Source organism: Leopardus geoffroyi, chromosome D2, assembly GCF_018350155.1.
Source record: "Leopardus geoffroyi isolate Oge1 chromosome D2, O.geoffroyi_Oge1_pat1.0, whole genome shotgun sequence".
NCBI classification, from domain to species: domain Eukaryota; kingdom Metazoa; phylum Chordata; class Mammalia; order Carnivora; family Felidae; genus Leopardus; species Leopardus geoffroyi.
Genome location: NC_059334.1, coordinates 59,867,725 through 59,885,138, shown reverse-complemented (window position 1 = coordinate 59,885,138; position 17,414 = coordinate 59,867,725). Strand labels below are relative to the sequence as shown.

At 51.5% G+C, this 17,414-nt stretch overlaps 1 protein-coding gene across 7 annotated transcripts in view; it reads right to left on the bottom strand.

Moving 5' to 3' along the window:
- The window catches only part of PAX2 (paired box 2), a 90,817-nt gene that overhangs the window by 25,579 nt on the left and 47,824 nt on the right, over positions 1 to 17,414 (bottom strand). For 4 of the 7 annotated variants that reach the window (XM_045438596.1, XM_045438597.1, XM_045438598.1 and 1 more), the window contains exon 7: positions 15,748 to 15,816. The exons of the other annotated variants lie outside the window; for them this stretch is intronic. In XM_045438596.1, the coding sequence (XP_045294552.1) occupies positions 15,748 to 15,816 (69 nt within the window). The remainder of the gene's footprint in view (positions 1 to 15,747; positions 15,817 to 17,414) is intronic. 7 annotated transcript variants of the gene reach the window in all.

Below are 17,414 nucleotides of genomic sequence, written 5' to 3'. Positions count from 1 at the left end.
AGTGCTAGGCCGGGACATTCAGGGCTCTGTGGCAGAGCTGGGCCAAAGTAGAGGAGGAGGCAGAAGCGGGTCTTGATCTAGGTTTCCGAGTGAGTGGGGAGGGAAAATATGTGAGTAATTAGATAGCACTCTTCCCCAAGAAGACTCCTGACCCAACACCGACTGCTCCCCTGTGCCAAGGTGCCAGGCTATGAGTTCCCTGTGGGCAGAGAACATGCCTGATGCATCTCTGTTGGTCTGGCACCAGGCACAGAGGTGGGCACAGAGTAGGTGTTGATGAGTGACTGAATGAATGACCGAGGCTCCCCTGGGTAACATTCAAAGCCAAAGCCCTGGCCGGAGGTGTCTGGACTGGCCATCGGACTGGCTTGGCGCTTCAGAACACCCAGTCACCTATCAGGGAAGTCCCGCGTATCTCTAGCGATCAGACGGATGTGGGAAGATCCACAGCAGGCCCCAGGGTAGACTTATGTCCCTCCGTCACTCATCCCCACTCTGGTGAGCACCACCCTCAGCAAACCACCTGCCCGCCTAAGTGCCAAGGGACAGAGAACACTGTGTTCCCAGTTAAGAGTCGAACTTAACCTCGGAGCTACAGAACTGCCATCCAAAGAAGGCAGTGGAATTCGCTTGAGAACAGGGCTCAGAGACAGCCTCTCAATTGGACATCCCACACCAAGGCCCTGTCACAGAAAGCAAGGTTGGGATAAAATGGGTCTATCGGCCCACGGTGGCTATTGGTTCCAGGGAAGTCTTTCCCTAAATGAAGGGAGGAGGCTCTCAGCTTTTATCTTGAAGACAAAAGCCAACCTGGTATCAGGGCTCCGAGAAGAGGGCTGGAGTATAGTGGCCACACGTCCTGGGCTTTGTGGAGCAATTCTGAGTTTTAGGATTCTTTCCCACCACCAGTCCATTTTTTTAGGTTAAGGTTGGAAAATGTGGTTGCTGTACGTTTAGTAAGACCTCCCCCCGCACCCTGCCAGAGCAAGGGAGGGACCGTGTGCTAGTCAGTCTCCACGTGTGGAGGAGTCAGCCCTGTTCTCCAGCTGTCCCCCTACCCAGCCACCATCCATTAGCTGCTCACAACACTCAGAACTTATTACATGCCATTTAATCCTCCCAACAACCCTGTGAGGGGAGTACCATGATACCTATGTGACAGAGAGGGAAACTGAGGTGGAGAGGTTAAGCAGCTTATCCAAGGCTATACCGCTGGTAAATGACAGTTGGGATTTGAATTCAGGTCTGCTTGGCCCAGAGCCTACCCATTACGTCATTTCACTCCGCAGGCCAGGTTCCAAACCCAGGGGCTCGGCTGGGGACCACTTGACTCCATCTGGGACATGATCTTAGCCAACCCCCCCCCCCCCGCCCCAGCCTTCTCTGCCTTGCACCCTCCCTACACCGAAGGCATGGCCTTCAGTGAGCTGGCAGAGCTGGCTGAGCACAGACTACTTCAGAATGATTAGGGGGACACTTGGTCCAAATTCTCATTTTACAGAAAGGAAAACTAGAAGGGGTGAGAGGTGACATGGGGCAGGTGACCAGTCCCAGATCACACAACTGGGTAGTAGGACTCTCAGGACTGGAGCCCATTCCGGGCGTTTTGTCCACTACAGCATGAGCGTTGTCAAGGAGAGTAAGCTACTACAAGTCCTTTTGGAAACGAGGCCGGATATAAATTAATTAATTAAATTAAACAAACCGCTGAGCTAAAACTCCGATGTATATTATTCTTTCGGGGGAACAAAGGCTCATATTGTCTTCTCCTCTGACTGCTTCCTATTTGCTGAGCAGTTAACAAAAAGCTTTCATAGACCTTGGGTTATCCGGGCTTCCTAACTACTCTCTAAGGCAGGTAGGGATTATGGTCCCTTTTTTTTTTTTTTTTTTTTCTTTTTTTTTTTTCCTTACTGGTGAGGAAACAGGCTCAGAGTAAACAAAGAATAGCTTCTATAAGGGTAAGTGGCTAGCTCAAGGGCATATCCACCAGGGAGCCTGGCACAGGGAAGGGGCTCCGAGCACAGTGTGGACGGGGCAGCAATGGGCTGCAGCATCCAGAGCATGGGCTCCAGCAACGGCGTCCCAGTCCCCACATGGATGAAGACAACTGTAAAACCAAAGGTCATCTTGACTGAAGGGAGAGCCGCTGACATGGTTAACAATGGTTACCGTCTGATCAGGAGCAAATTATCTTCTTTTCACCTAAGTTTTTCGATATCGTCCGGTCTTTGTATAACAAGCGTGCACCACTTCTGGAATCCTTAATAAAAATGCCTTTTACTCTTCAGCAAAAGATCTGATCTCGCTCACTTAGCCTTGTCACTCCCCATCCACTGTGGGCTTCCTGAGGGCAGAGCCCTACCTTCCACCTCTCTGACCCCAGGCTAGGCCAATCATGAATAGTGTTGTCCAGTGAGGTCCCAGCAGCTTGGGCAGGAGGGAGGCCAGGGAACACCATGTCGCAGGGAGCAGGGCTAGGAACAGAAGTGTTCTGTGCTCCTTGTGTGAAGACATGCTACCTGAGTCCTCAAAGTAGTCACCGCAAGGGACAGGAGAAGTTCTTGTGCACTGACCAAAAGGTGGGTGGGGTGATGATTAGAGACAGAATGAAATCATGCCATTTCCTTGGTCAGAAAGCCCCAAGGCTCACCAAATCTACAGAATTAAGGGGGGACGAACAAGTGTCACCTCCCAAATCCCAAGAAGTAGGAATCAGGCCTTTGAGAGGAATTCTTTTAAAGTCTAGCAAAGAGCTATACTAACCGCAGTTTTGTGAGCCCAAATACACGTATCTACCTGTCTGTGGGGAAACTGACAATATTAGGGCTTTCACATACACTCATTAAATCCACCCAACTTCACAACATACTTCCTCTTCTTCTCATTCTTCAGATGAGAGGCAAACTTATTTGTTCAACATTATCCTGGATTTGAACTCGGGGATGTCTAACCCCAAAGTTCTACGCCACCAAAGTTCCCTTCTTTGTCAAAGATCAGCATCACCATCATTTACGGACACTAACTATGTACTGGGCAGGCTCCACTGCTTTACTCACGTTATCTCCAATTTCCACAGAACACTTGCCAAAGAGAGACCATTAGTTCAGTTTTACAAATGAGGGAGCAAGCTGAGGGAGATGTGCGAGATCATACAGCTGACAGGAAGCAATCTGGGGGAAAGGAAGTCTTGTTTCATCCCAAGACAGAAAATGAGCGGGGGGAAAAGTGATACAGGAAGAAAAGAGAAAGGCATGGACGTGGGAAGGTGGGTGATGGGCCTCGGCCCCTAGGGGCTGGGCGCAAGGGAGGAGCAGGGGCTAGCGGTGGTTGGGGTGGGGGTTCTGGGCTAACGCCCCCGAAGGTGGCTTCTGCGCCCCTCCCTGGCTCCTCTAACACTACCTTCCCCCTCTGAGGGGTTCACCCCCAGCTGCCAGTTGTTGCAGTTTCAAACTCAATTGTTCTCCTCGGTACTGAGGCAAATGGAGTCATTAATTACCTTCTATCGGCTGGGCTGAGTTCAGAATGCGATCAATATCCCCGCTTGTCATTCAGGGCAGCCGCCGGTGCGGCCCCGGCCCCACCCCCACGCGGCGCCGGGCCCTCCCACGGATGCAGCGGATGCAGCGGGGCAGCCCGTTCCCAGCGAGGAGTGGGCCGCTTTCATCCAGGGAAAGAGCCGGGATTCGTGCCACCCACGGGGAGGGCAGAGGATAGGGGGAAAGAGAGGGAAAAGTGTGAGGGAGTGAAGAGGGAAGGGGAGGAAAGGGGAGTGGAGGGGGGAAGAGGTGGGGGAGATGGAAGGAAGAGGGGAAGCTTGGAGGAAAGGAGAAATTGGCAGGAACAGGGCTGCCCTGTACTGGGAAGGGCTGCAAGGGCCAGGCTTGGAGAGTGTGCCGGCGGGAGCAGTGTCCAAGGAGATGTGGGGTGACGTGCCCCGTTGCCTCCCATCCTGAAGCTGGACAATCTGTGGGTCTGCCCTGGCCAAGCCAAGCTCAAGAAGAGAGCACGAAGAAGCCCTTGGGAACACGGCTCAAAGCTTAGGCTCGGAGCAAGACTAGCTTCTGCCTAGCATTCTAGTCCTGGCAAACCACCTGCTATCCTTGACCAAGCTCAGCCTCTAAACGCTCAGTGAGTTCATGGCTGGGGGAACGTGGGGGTGGCCGGCTGGTCTGCCTAACCTCAGTCTTGCTGTGCCCATTCGCGCCCGCGTGCCCCTAGGGACACTAACCTGCATTAGACATCCTAACATAACGCTGGACTAGGGGTAACATCTGGTTTGAAATCCTGGTTTTGTCGCTCACTGCTACGTGGCCTTGTCCAAGTCCCATGAGCTTTTCTGGACTGAGCTTCCTTAAAATTACACCAGGGTGGCTAGCTCCTCCCTCCGCAGTATTAATTTCTTCTTCCCCTGTGTTCCAATAGCCATCTATCCAAACCTCTATTGTAGAAATAATAATAATAATAACTGAAATCTATCCAGTTTCTATTACAGTAGCAGACAGGATGCGTAACATATATACGCTGATTTAATCCTTACACTAACAGCAACTAACATTAAGTGCTTACTATATATTAGGTGCTCATCTAATAACCGTACATATATTAACTCATTTAATTTGCACCAGAACTTAAGCAGGAAGCTTCTACTATCATCCCCATTTTGTAGGTGACGAAATGGACGTGCACAGGTTCCAGAATTTTCCTAAGGCTATGAAGCTAACAAGTGATGGAAGAGGCAGAAGCAAACCCAGGCAATGAGCCTGTGGCAGCTGAGCTCGTAATGTGGAGAAACCAAGGGATAGAAAGGTAACTTGCCCCAAATTACCTACTATGGCCAGTTAGTGGCAGAGCCAAATTCGGAATCTATATTATGGTTATTTTTCTCAATGCTTCTTTGTTTTTGAGAGAGACAGAGCACGAGTGGTGGAGGGGCAGAGAGAGAGGGGGACAGAGGACCTGAAGCGGGCTCTGCATGGACAGCAGTGAGCCCGACGTGGTGCTCGAACTCACGAAGTATGAGATCCTGAATGGCCTGAGCGAAAGTTGGATGTTCAACTGACTGAGCCACCCAGGTGCCCTATCATGGTTATTTGTTTGGTTTGGGTTTTTTCCTCACTAAACTGTGACTGTTTGAAAGGCAGAAACCCATCTTTTTAATCTTTGTAAACCTAGCATAGGGCCCGGGGTGATAAAAAAAAAGGTTGACTGATTCATCTAACCGAATTCCAGAAGTAAAGGCTGGTAAATTCTTAGCTTGCCTCGCTCAACAGTTTACCTTTTAGAAGAAGAAAGAAGCAACAAAGGAAATTGCCGCTCTGGATTCGGTGTCATTGCATTTTACAGCTGTAAATTATTATGGAGATCATTGAATATGATTCCTTCTTAAAGCCAAAAAAAAAAAAAAAAGGCTCAGAAAGATTGAGTAATTTTCCCATGTCACACAGCTAGTCATTGTTAGGATGGGGACTGAGGTTCTCAGTTTCACTATTCCAAGCCGCTTAATTCTGACCAAGAAACAAAAACTGATCAAAAGGATGTGATGGGGATCTGGGGAGAAAGCAACCATGTCTGGATTTGACGGTAGCAAAGGAAGGAGGCATCGGACAGAATCCAACTTGAGGAAGGCAAACTGTTACACGTGGAGGGAAAGAATGGTCGTGCGATCCCGTGGCAAGAGATTCTACGAGGGAATATGATTCCATAAAGACAGGGCGCTCTAAAAATGAAATTCCGCCTCTACAAGCTCAAATAATCAACCCGACAAAACAAAGGGGGTTGGAGTGGGGGAGGGCTTGAAAGAGAAGGACCTTTAAGGAAAGTCATTGTTGTTGCACACGGATAAGCTTTAAAATATGATGAGCCTAGATTTTAAAAGGACATGTACACCGAACAGTGGAAGATTATGCAGCCATTAAAAAATCATGTTTTCAAAGAATATTTAATGATATGTGAAAATGGTCCTATGGAATGTTAAGTGCAAATAGCAAGACACAAGCTGTATATACAGTATCATTCCAATTTTGATAAAAAATTATATATGCACAGAAGAAAAAAAAGACTATAAAGATTATACCAAATTTAAGAGCGGTTCTCTCTCAGAGATGAGATTATGGGTGATTTTGTAAAAATTTACTTTATCTTCCAAATATTTTACAATGAGCATGTATTGCACTGATCATCAGACAAAAGTTATTTTTTTCCCCTCTTAAAAAGGACACACAACAGATGGGAGGAGGGGACCATAACCAAGGATGGATAGGAGAGTAGCATGAACCTGTCAGGAAGACAAAAGCTCAGAACAAGCTGAGACAACAAAAAAGGCCTTCAATAGCTATGTTTGAAGAAAGAACAAAAAGGAAGGCAGGTTTAGGGCTCAGTACTTGGGAAGGGGAGGTAATACTGAGGAAAAAAAAGGCGGGGGGGAGACAAGGCAGAACTTCTCGACCCTCAGCTTGCCTTGGCCTTCTCCCTCAAAGAAAGAATCTTCCAAACAGGACCAGCAGGAGTTGCCCAGGTCAGGAGGGGGCCCGGCAGGTCACTCCTAATAATTTCAATGGACTTAACTTTCCCAGACCCAGATAATTCATGCACCAGGACCCTGGGGGGGGGAAGTAGGTAGGATCCTAAATGTTTTGTTGATAATCCTTGAGAAGTCATAATGGAAGGACGTAGCAGTGACAAAACTCAATGCCATCTGCCCTGCAAAAGGGGGAAAGGTACGCGTCTGCAAATAACGCTTTGATAAGTTTAATGCCAGGGTGCGGAAATCTTATAGGAGAAATTATTATACAGTTAACCTGTGGGCACCAGGAAGGAACGTGGATGCCCTGGGACCTGTATGCGCTCACTGAGAAGTTGTGGCACATTAATTAGATATCAATGATTAGATATCAAATGCAAACCCCACTAGAACCTCCTGAACTGCCCTGGTTGGAAGCAACCGCTCTTTCTTTTTTAAAGAAACAATTCATCGTAGTGCTTTATACCTTGATCATAGCCCCTATCACATTCTGCTTGTATTGTGATGTACACACTTAATCTCCCTACTGGATTAGAAGCTTTCTGCAGTCAAGAACCGCACTCTATTTACTTTTGTAAATCGTCCTGCCCTGTTTAAAAAAATTTTTTTTAAGTCTATTTATTTTTGACAGAGACAGAGTGCGAGCATGAGCTGGGGAGGTGCAGAGAGAGAGAGGGAGACACAGAATCCGAAGCAGGCTCCAGGGTCGAAGCTGTCAGCACAGAGCCTGATGCAGGGCTCGAACTCATGAACTGTGAGATCATGACCTGGGCCGAAGTCGGACACTTAACCGACTGAGCCACCCAGGTGCCCCAGTCCTGCCCTGTTTTATATATAGATCTGTTCACCAACTTAAATTGCATTCTTTAATCGATTAAGAAAATGCTGTGGATGTTGTGCATGTAAACATTTCACAAAGAATCTCCTTCCTAATTTTATGGACAAGATGAAGAAAAGTGAAATGGTTGATGGCTGCTGGGCTCAATCGTACCTAAAGCATTCGTTTATTGCAACCAGAAGGGAGGTTTTCGCTGGTGGGGCATTGTCTCTCCTTTATTTTATATTTTGACGTTTATTTATTTATTTTGAGGGAGAGAGAGAGAGAGGCAGAGAGACTAGGAGAGAGAGAATCTTAAGCAGGTGCCACACCCAGCGGGGAGCCCAATGCGGGGCTCGATCTCATCAAGTCAGCTGCTTAACCCTCTCCTTTATTTTAAAGGCCAATACTTCTTGTAAAAAAAACCCTACTAGGATGATGCTGCAGAAGACATCCTTGTGATCTTACTTAATCAGGTGGAATTAAGAGCCCAAACCAATGAGATGAAATTCAACAGGGATAAATGGAATGCCCTATGTTTAGGTTAAAAAAATCAATTATACAAGTGCAGCATGGGGTAGACCTGGCTTGATAGCAATTGATGTGAAAAAGATCTCGAGGTTTTAGTTGACCACGAACTCAATATGATCTTGAGTGTGACAGAGCTGCTAAAAAAATCGAATGTAATCTTAGGCTACCGTATGGACGCAGACTCTCCAGATGGAGAGCGGCAATGGTTCTACTGATCTTGGCATTGGCTAGACTGTCTGTAGAGCTCAGTGTTCACGTAGGAGGGACTTTGACTGTCAAGAATGAATTCAGAGGTGGGTAACCAGGATGGTGAAAAACCTTCCTCAAGTGCAGGAAACTAAAATCCACCCAGGGCTCAGCCCAGTGTTTTTCCAGGCACTCAGCAAATCAGGTGGAACGAATGGAAGGAAGGGTGGGAGGGAGGGAGAGAAGAGAGAGTGTCAAAGGGAGATCTTTGCCACCACTCTAATAAGGGGTTAATATTGTCGTCGCTATTTTAAAGATGAGGAAACAGATTCAGAGAGATTATGTAAATAGCCAAAGGTCCCACAGCAAGCAAGGAGTAAAGACAGACCCCACATCCAGACATTCGGATTCCAAGGTGTTTCCCTCAACACTACCGGGACTCAGTATAAAGGCAGTGGTGCTAACAATGACAACCGTCCATCTATGTCCTACGTCCAGGCAGGGGCAGTGGCCTGTCATGCAGAACTGCTGGAAGGGAGAGTCCTATGTGAGTGGCAGATAAGACCAGATGACCTTCAAGAATCTGAGGCTTTGCCTTGTCACCACCCTCAGCACAGCCACTGGGCCCCCCTCCACACGGGAGGGGGTCTCTGGAGACAGTCTGTCTGCATCTTGGCCACTCCCAGGCCCAAGTCCCATCTCCTGCTTGCCCTTCTAGCCACTTCCTCGGATTCCTATTGGATGCTCAGCCACATGGTTTAGCATTTAATTAAGAGCTTATTGTCTGATGTGTGATAGCCTTGCCTCCCCCAGCAGATTGTACGTTCCTGGAGACCCAAGTCCTCGTTACGTGTTCCTCTCATACATCCCAACACAGTGGGCACCTGGGCCCGCATTGATACACAGCTCCCCAAAGAAGTAAGTGTAAGTTTTGTCAATATTCCACTATTTACACACCAAAGCAAAACCATAGGCTCTCAGCCCTCTGAAATGGTTTATAGGAAATTTGCCCAAGGACAGAGGGATGGCCTGAATGATCACTTAGGGCCCTCATATTTTGTAACCAAACAGTAGATAAGAGGGAGATAAGGAGAATTTATGCCAGTTTGGTTACTTTCCCCCTTCTGAGTAAGAGGTCTCTTCGCTCCTCCCAGAAGCCCCGGGTTACCTGTAGCAAAGAAGGGCGTTGGCACCCACGGCCAACGCACAGCCAGCGTGAGTGTGTGCGACTCATATACGAAGTAGAAGGAGGGTAAGCAGGTAGAGATGAAGCTGGAGGGAAGGGAAGGCCAGAGCCAGTGATGGGAGGGGAGCAAACAGGTAGTGGAGAGAAAACTGAAATGCACGGAGAAAGGGGAGGGGTGAGTACTGGGTGGAATTGGGTGACTTCCCCAGAGTGATCAGCTTTCCTGCTTTCCTGCACGTACTGTGTCTTTTTGCTGGCCGAGGCTGGGACTCCAGGCTCCCCGGCCGCCAGTGGGGAAGGGGGGCTGGCAGAGGGTCTGTCTGTGTGGGACCTGTGTCCTCCTTCAGCCCTACGTGAGCTCTCAGGGAGGGGCTGGGGCCTCCTGCCTGGTGCTGGGTTCCAGCTGGGGCCAGAACCAGTTAGAAACCTCTCTGGAGCTGGGAGGGAAGGGGGCTTTGTTAGCTCAAAGGACACAAGCAAGGCGAAAAATTACATACCAGGCCGCCCTAAGTATGCTTGTTTAGAGAAACTGCTTGCATTTATGAAGTCTTTGGTGCGGAAAGCAGGGTTGCAAATGACTGCATCAGAGCGACAGTAAAGGCCATTAATTTCCTGTTATGTTTTCCTGTGTTGGGGGCTTTATTAATTTAATTTTACACTGTCGAACAACAGCGAGAGCTGACACTGCCACACCGCCACGGCTGGGGTTTTCTTTTTGTGTGCGTAGCAAGGCTTTGCCTGACATGCAAATCAACGCTATTACCGGAACCAATAAAGATGTGTGGCGGGAAGAGGGGAGGGATAAGGGAAGGAGGGAGGGGAAAGGGGAGAGAAGGGGAGAGAAAGGGCGAGAGCCATCCTTGGCCAGTTTCTGCCTCCCTCCATGCCTGGCATCTCCTGGCTTCCAGAGCGTCCTCCGCAATCAGCAATTTCTGCCCACCCTACACTTTCCCTCTGACTCTTCTCTGGACGCCCTACCTTCGGATGACTCTACCTCTGCTGTCCTCCTCTGTCCCAGCTCCTGGCAGAACTTGAACAGGGACACAGAGTTCCCAGGAAGAGGCGGGAGCCAGACTTCTCCCCACTTCCCATCCCCAGATGAGGCACAGGGGCAAGGGAGCGCCATGCCCCCACCTGGGCCGAGTGACAGCCTTACCGGACACTCCCCTTTCCTCTAAAGTCAAGGCCCACTTACATATTATTAGCGTACGCACACACGAACCTGCGTGCCTGTGCACACGAAGAAAGGTCTAGAAGGGCAGCTATCCCACCTTGCTTCTAAGTCCCTCTGAGAACGCTGGTATCCTAACCTTGTCAACCATTTGTTTCCTCTGAATTCCCAGAAAAAATACGGTTGCTAATCGTTTCTGCTTAAGAGACTCCAGCAGCTGTCTTCAGTAGCTGCAAGGTACCCAGTTGGCCTAGACCAAGGTACCGGAGAAAATGAATCCCAGCCTCAGAAAAAAAAGGCAGCTCCCTGGGAGACCACGTTCTGGTCCTTTCTACTACTTAGGCCTCACGCCTACCACCCCAAGACCATCCTCACTGCGCTGTCCCTCACCCGCGGCAGCTTCCACCAGCCGGCTGCCCCAGGGTCCACACTGCCCACATTACCCTCGGCCCAGCTTGCCACACCACCAGTCCACCCAGGTGTCCACGTCGCCCGTGTGTCTGGGTTGGCCACGCCACCCAAGGAGATGCGGTGGGGGGCTGGGGAAGTGAGAGGGAAAGAAAGTGAAGGTCCTGGAGTCACTCCTACCAAACACACCAACCCCCACCCCCACCCTGCCGTCCCAGACTTTGCAGTGGCCTAGGGAGACCTGGCGGAAGAGGTGGGGGGGACGGGGAGGAGAGAGAGAAAGAGTGCATGTGTCCACGCATCTCTCCCTCTGTCACTGGCTTGCTTGAGCTCCTGCCCGCACTTTCTGCTTCAGGAGCTGTTTGCCAGGCTCTGAGAGGCTGTTGGATGGAATCCAGCTCTCCCTAGGAGGAAAGCATAAACTTCATAAACTGCATTTACTTTAATGCAGGTTCCTGTGGCTGCTTTCCTCCGGCTTTTCTTCCCTCCTCTGTCCGCTCTGTCTCCATCACATTTTATCCCTGCCCCTGTGTGCACTCAGACCGCGCACGCGTGCGCGTGCACACACACACACACACACACACACACACACACACGCCATGTTTCTAGAAAAGATGAAGCCTCAGGCAGGAGGAGAACGGGCAAGGCGTAAAAGCCTAATTTACGGGCGCCTGGGTGGCTCAGTCAGTTAAGCATTCGGCTCTCGATTTCCGCTCAGGTCATGATCTTGCGTTCCTGGGATCGAGCCCCGAGTTGGGCTCTGCGCTAACAGCTGGGAGCCTGCTTGGGATTCTCTCTCTCCCTCTCTCTCTGCCGCTCCCCTGCTTGTGTTCTCTGTGTCTCTCTCTCTCTCACTCTCTCTCAAAAATAAATAAACCTTTTTTAAAAAGCCCTATTTAAAGGAGAATTCCTGGCCCTGGCCCTGCAGCCCCCCCCCCCCGCCCCACCCCGTGAGATGCCCATGTACTGTCTCCAGTGGAGCCAAGCACAGAGGGTGCTTTGAGGCAGGCAGGCGGGCGGGTACTTCAGGGAGGCAGAGATGCTGACATTTGGTGGGGACAGCCAAATTAGGAGCCACCTGGAGGCTGGGCCACAGGGCTCCAAGTACAGGAGGGAGAGAAGGCGAGGCCTTCGTGCAGGTTGAGGTTTGTGAGGCCTCCCTTGTCTGGTGTTGTCAAGGTCAGCAGGTTCGGGTTCACCGAAGGGTCAGGATGGTTTGAATTACTGGCGCTGCTGCAACTCGGCTCTGAGGCTCGTGATCTGTCTCCCAGCCCCAGAGCCAGGTCCGGCCCTCCCCCAAGCCTCCTTGCCTTTTCACCCCCCCCCCCCCACACACACACAGGGCAGAATGGGGAGGGTCCGGGAGAGTCCTGTGGCCACCATGACCCTGGCGATGGCAGGCAGGGAAGGGGTCCCGCTCTGAGCTCAGGGCTCCTCCGCGGGCAGCCAGCCAAGGTCCGGAGGCTGCTCGGATCCACCCCTCCGGCAGCAGCACTCGGGGTCTCCCCAGCCTACCTGCCTTCCGGACCCTTTCTCTGAAGTGTCCCCCATGCCCCTGCGCTTCCCAGCTGCCCCCTCCCCGGCCTGCAGAGGAGGAGGCGCCTGGGAAGGTGAGCCCGAGAGCAGCAGGGCCCGGCTCCTCCCTCCTGCATCCCTAGCCTGCACTTGGGGGAGAAGGGCAGAGCTGAGGCAGCGGATTTCTCGCTTGGTGCCCTTGCCGGTGGAGGAAGGAGAACGATGCCTACCGGCAGGGCTGGAAGGTAGTCACCGAATGGAAGACTCGGAGGCGGAGGCGAAGACCTAGTCTGACAAGACGGGCGCGCATGCGCGGTGCGCAGGAGTGCACAGAGGCAGGGGTGGGGGCAGGAGGCGGCCCTTGCTGGAAAAGTTGCGATGCTGTGTTCCCCCAGCACAAGTTCCAGTGGCGGAGGGACACATACAGGCCCCTCGACTGCAAATCTGTACCTTCTCTCCTGGGGCGTGGGGGTGCGGGGGGTGGGGGGGTGGGGGGAGAGTCCACCTACCTATTCCGACCTTTTGGCACCTTATGAAAAAAATTCTCTTTCGTGCTAAACCTCAACATACTTCCTCAAACAACCAAACTCAACTCTTTATCCACAGCAGCACGAACTGGCCGGGAGACTGCGCTGGTTAATGATTTGGCTGCCAGTCTCTGGTGTAAACGCAGAGACTTATGTAGCAATTCAGACACCTATGTCCACTGCACATGCCTATGTCCACTGCCATGGCTAAGTCCTAGGGCTTCCCCACAGACACACGTAAGTCCACGTAAGCACAGATGACAAGGAAAAAGGTCTTAAGAAAATATCAGCATGACCTACCCCTACCTCTGCATAACAACATGGTCGGTGTTCAACAGGCTCATGGCCAACATTACCCAGAAAGTTTGGCTAAAATATGTGATCCAACTAAGATAGAAAAACTTCCCCCTCAGGTATGAACGGTCTAATTTCCCAGGTTACTAGGAAGATATAATCATAACAATGAACGTGTGTTCATGAGTGGATTTTTTTTTTTTTTTTTTTTTTTGGTGGCTTAGTGAATGCTGACCTTTGAAGCTTAGCTCTTTCTTGGACTGGCGTGGACAGTAGCCAGGTTTTGAATCTTTGTTGGAAAATGAACATAGGTTGAGTTGTGTTGATGCAGTTAAACTCGGGCGCTTGTCTAGACAAATGACTACCTTCATGTGCATTTGGTTTCTGGACTCTCATAGGACCTGCCCCATGAGGCGCAGAATCCGTGACCCGGGCTAAGTACTATCGTGCATGTGGAATCATATAATCCCAGCAATAATCCACAGAGTACGTCCTCGTCTCCTCTGAGAACCTCAAACTCTGCTCAGCTTCCCTCTGCCAATATAATGTTTTCTTACAGTCCCTGGCCAGGGCCTGGAGGAGAGTAAAAGCCAAAAGAGGTTCTGCGATTCCGTTGCCCGCGATGTAAACTCACGCCAGAGTTCTGAGAGCACACTGCCACCCAGGCCACCCTGCTGGGTGAGTGTTCTCTGAGAAGGGAAGCGGACGGCTCGGTACAGGTGTAAGGGTTAGGTGGCAAACAGACATAACTGTGCCCCAGTCCTGGGTTTAGGTTAAGGAATCTGCAACAAGGTACAGCCTCGAGGAGTCTTCTAGACCCTCCTCGGCACCCCTACCAGCTCCTTCGGGCCGACTCCTGGCCCGCTGACATGGTGTATACTCAACAAAACTTCCCTAAGCTCTTCCCGTGCAAGGAGTGCGTGGGTCCCTCTCTGCTTCTGCCAGTCCTCTGCATCTGGACCAAAAGGCCACAGAAAACGGCCCTGCGGGCCTGGGCGAGTCAGGCTCTGGCCCCTGCCTCTGCCTCTAAGCGTCCGCCCACGCCAGCCTACCAAGGAATGCTCACCTGCAGGCTTCCCCCATCACCTCCTCCGGGACTGTGGGCGCACCCCAAGTCCCAGGGCCTGGCAGCCGGGCAGTGCAGCCTCTCCTCTTCCCCGGGGTCCTCCTCGTCTGGCTTTTCTGACACTGGCACTCCTCCCACTGCCCCTCCAGAAAGAGTGGGGAAGAGAGACCGGTGGCCAGGGCATGCCTGGTTTACATTAATGAGATACACCGAGTGTGATCCAGCCATGGAGGCAGCCCACAAAAGGAGGCGATCGCGGGCGGCCAGGAGCAGGGCTGCTCAGGTAATTGGTTTATCTATCTGGAAGCAGGGGGAGCAATCTCGGCACAGACAGACTAGCAGTAAAGTCTCTTCCTTAAGGCTATTTCCTTTGTCTTTTCAATTGCTTGCACATCCATGTGAGAGAGGGAGAGAGTGTTAAAGAGAGAGGGAGAGGGAGAAATGTTAATTTGTGAATTAATGGCTTTTCTCAGCGGAATTGTAAATTCAAATGTCACCTCACACGGTGACACCACGGCTGGTCTGCTGAAGAAGCAATGATAAGATCCCCCACCTCCCTCGGTGCCCCTCCCTCCCCAAAGATAGCTGTGGAGTGGAACATGCTACTTTTAATTTGCAATAACAACACAACAGAGGTATGCAGTAATGACTGCCTTCTTCCACCCTCCTCCTGGCTTCCTTCCCCCCAGTCCAGTTGGCTCCCCATTTCCTCCCTCCCCACCCCTCTGGTCTTCTGCAACACCACCTCACCTCACCCGGGCTGCCCCCCGCCCCACCCCAGCCCGGGCTTGATCACATGGGGGGGGGGTGTGCCTTTGGAATTGAAGGTGCTGCAACCCTCTCTTCTCCTTCAATAATCAGGGAATTAATGACCCTGAAGTTAAAGTGGGGCTGATACCGAGGCCCTGCCCAGCGTTGGGAAAAAGCCTTCATTGTTTTCAAGCAGGAGGCGGGCAGCAGTGAGGGAGATTCATGGATGGAGATTGAATATGCAATTTTCTTTCACCTTGCCAAGAGCTGCCCCTGGGCTGTGCCTGGCCTAAATTTTTCCTTTTACCATCTCTGCCTTATCCGGCCCTCCCACCTCCCTTCCATTCTTTCCAGAAAATTACCTTCAAAATTGATTTCCACTTTTACAAACAAATATAATGGGAACACAGGAAAAAACTTGGGCCGTGATGAATTAGGGCTGTCAGGTGCTTCCAGGTCTCCTTTGCTTTTGTTTTACTACCCGATCCGCTCTTTGTTTTTCCAAGGGCTGGGAAAAGTACCCCCCATCCACTGAGCGCCTGACCCTCCAGGCCACCGGGGCCTCCGCCCCCGAGCCCAGCGGTGGCCCATGGCGGAAGTGATCCAGGCCCCGAGACTCTGTTAGCCTCTTGGTTTCCCAGTGGAAGCCTGACCCACCTCCTCCTTCTCTGCTCCTTGGCTCTCAGGAGCCCACTCTCTGAAGAGTCTCTAACCGCCACCCCCCCCGGCTCTTTCCCCTGACCCCCACACCAGGTTCCCTCTGGCCCCCATACCTCTTAAAGTCCAGACCAGATGCAAACCTCCACCTCCTCTAATGTGGGCAGGATCAGTGTATACCTCGACTAGAGCAAATAAGAGACAGACAGACACTGAGAGATCCCGAAAGACAGGCAGGTGGAAGACCGAGACCCTGAGACTGGGAGACCAGGCTCCTCTTCAAGGGAGGGGCTGTGAGGTTTCTGAGAGACGACTCCCACACAGCCTGAGGGTGTCAGGGTTCCCAGCCTCAGTCTCCCCAGCCTTCGGCCCCGAGCAAACCCGGAGGCAGGCTCAGGACAGCCCATCCATTTGCCAACAGAACGCAAGGTGATGCCTACGGGGCCCTTTGGGCAAAACTCTATATGCACACCTGTGTCTTAGTACTGTGGACCCTTAACACACTCAGGCCTAGCTTCGAGCTCTCCCCGCTCACGAGTACTGGTGGAAACGCACCCGCTCGCATCTGGTCATCTCTCCAATCATCTCTCCATCTCTCCATCATCACCCGGAAGATGGCACGCCTGCCCAGGGCATGGCGTTCCACACCCCTTTTCACCCAAAGATCTCAGCATGGTAGAAAACACACCCACGTCTGCATAAACCACGTAAGAAATTACATGGGGTCCATAAAACAACAAACACATGTTTCCCTAGATAAAGAAAGTTACGTGTGGAAGCAGAAATGCACAGCAATGGATGGAGGGAGGGGTGCCTCCACGTTAGAAAAGAAGGGGGTCCTAGATTTATTTAGACACATCTAAAATGCCTGCGGACGCTACGAGATGCCACGCGGCCCCCCTGGATAACCACAGAGCAAATGACTGAGCAGAGCTACACAAAGGTCCTCCCAAGTCACACAGGCGAGGCTGACATCTCTCCCCCACTGCCCTGGTCCCATCCAGGTTGGCTCATCCCAGCATTAGCTTTCCCCGCACCAAGATGAGGGAGCCTGTGCCCGAATGTTTCCTTCTGTCATGACTTTATTTCCCCTCAAAACATAAACCTGCCATTTAGGTCTTCCCCCAGAGACCCCCAACGACCCATCTTCCAAGATGGAGTTGACTCAACACTACCTCCGTGATTTTGTGTAGCCCGCTCCACAGCCCCGTGACATAAGTGCTGTTACCATCTCCATTCTACGGAGGAGACCGAGCTGATGAAGGGTTAGTGACTTGCGCCAAGGCCCTAGGATTCAACCCTGGGTGTGCCTCATTCCAGAGCCCACACCCCTCCCCACCGAGCCACGCTGCCCATCCACGCCACTCCGGGGACTTCCTGCTGGCCTCCCCCTGGCATCCTCCTTCTCGCTGGGGGTCTTACAGCCTCCTCTTGCCCGAGGCCGGGGCTCCTGGACAGGGCAGGTGCTGCTCATGTTCGCAGCCTAATCCCCTCATTTGCCCCAAGTCCAACCTGAGCAACGCACTCGGGGACTTCGAGAAGGGAAACTAACTAAGGAAATAAGCCTCTTTTTTCCAGTTATAGCTTCATCCAAAGCAGAAGGGAGCTATTAAAGGCAGTGACAGGACTGAGCCGTTAGTGGCCGTGCAAACCCGTCCTGTCTGCAAACGCACAACTGCACCGGTTTGGCTCCACTCAACTGCACAATTCATTGTGCACCTAATTAATGGAATGCAAAATCACGGCCCCCTGCAATCCCACACATCAAAGGATGATACTAACA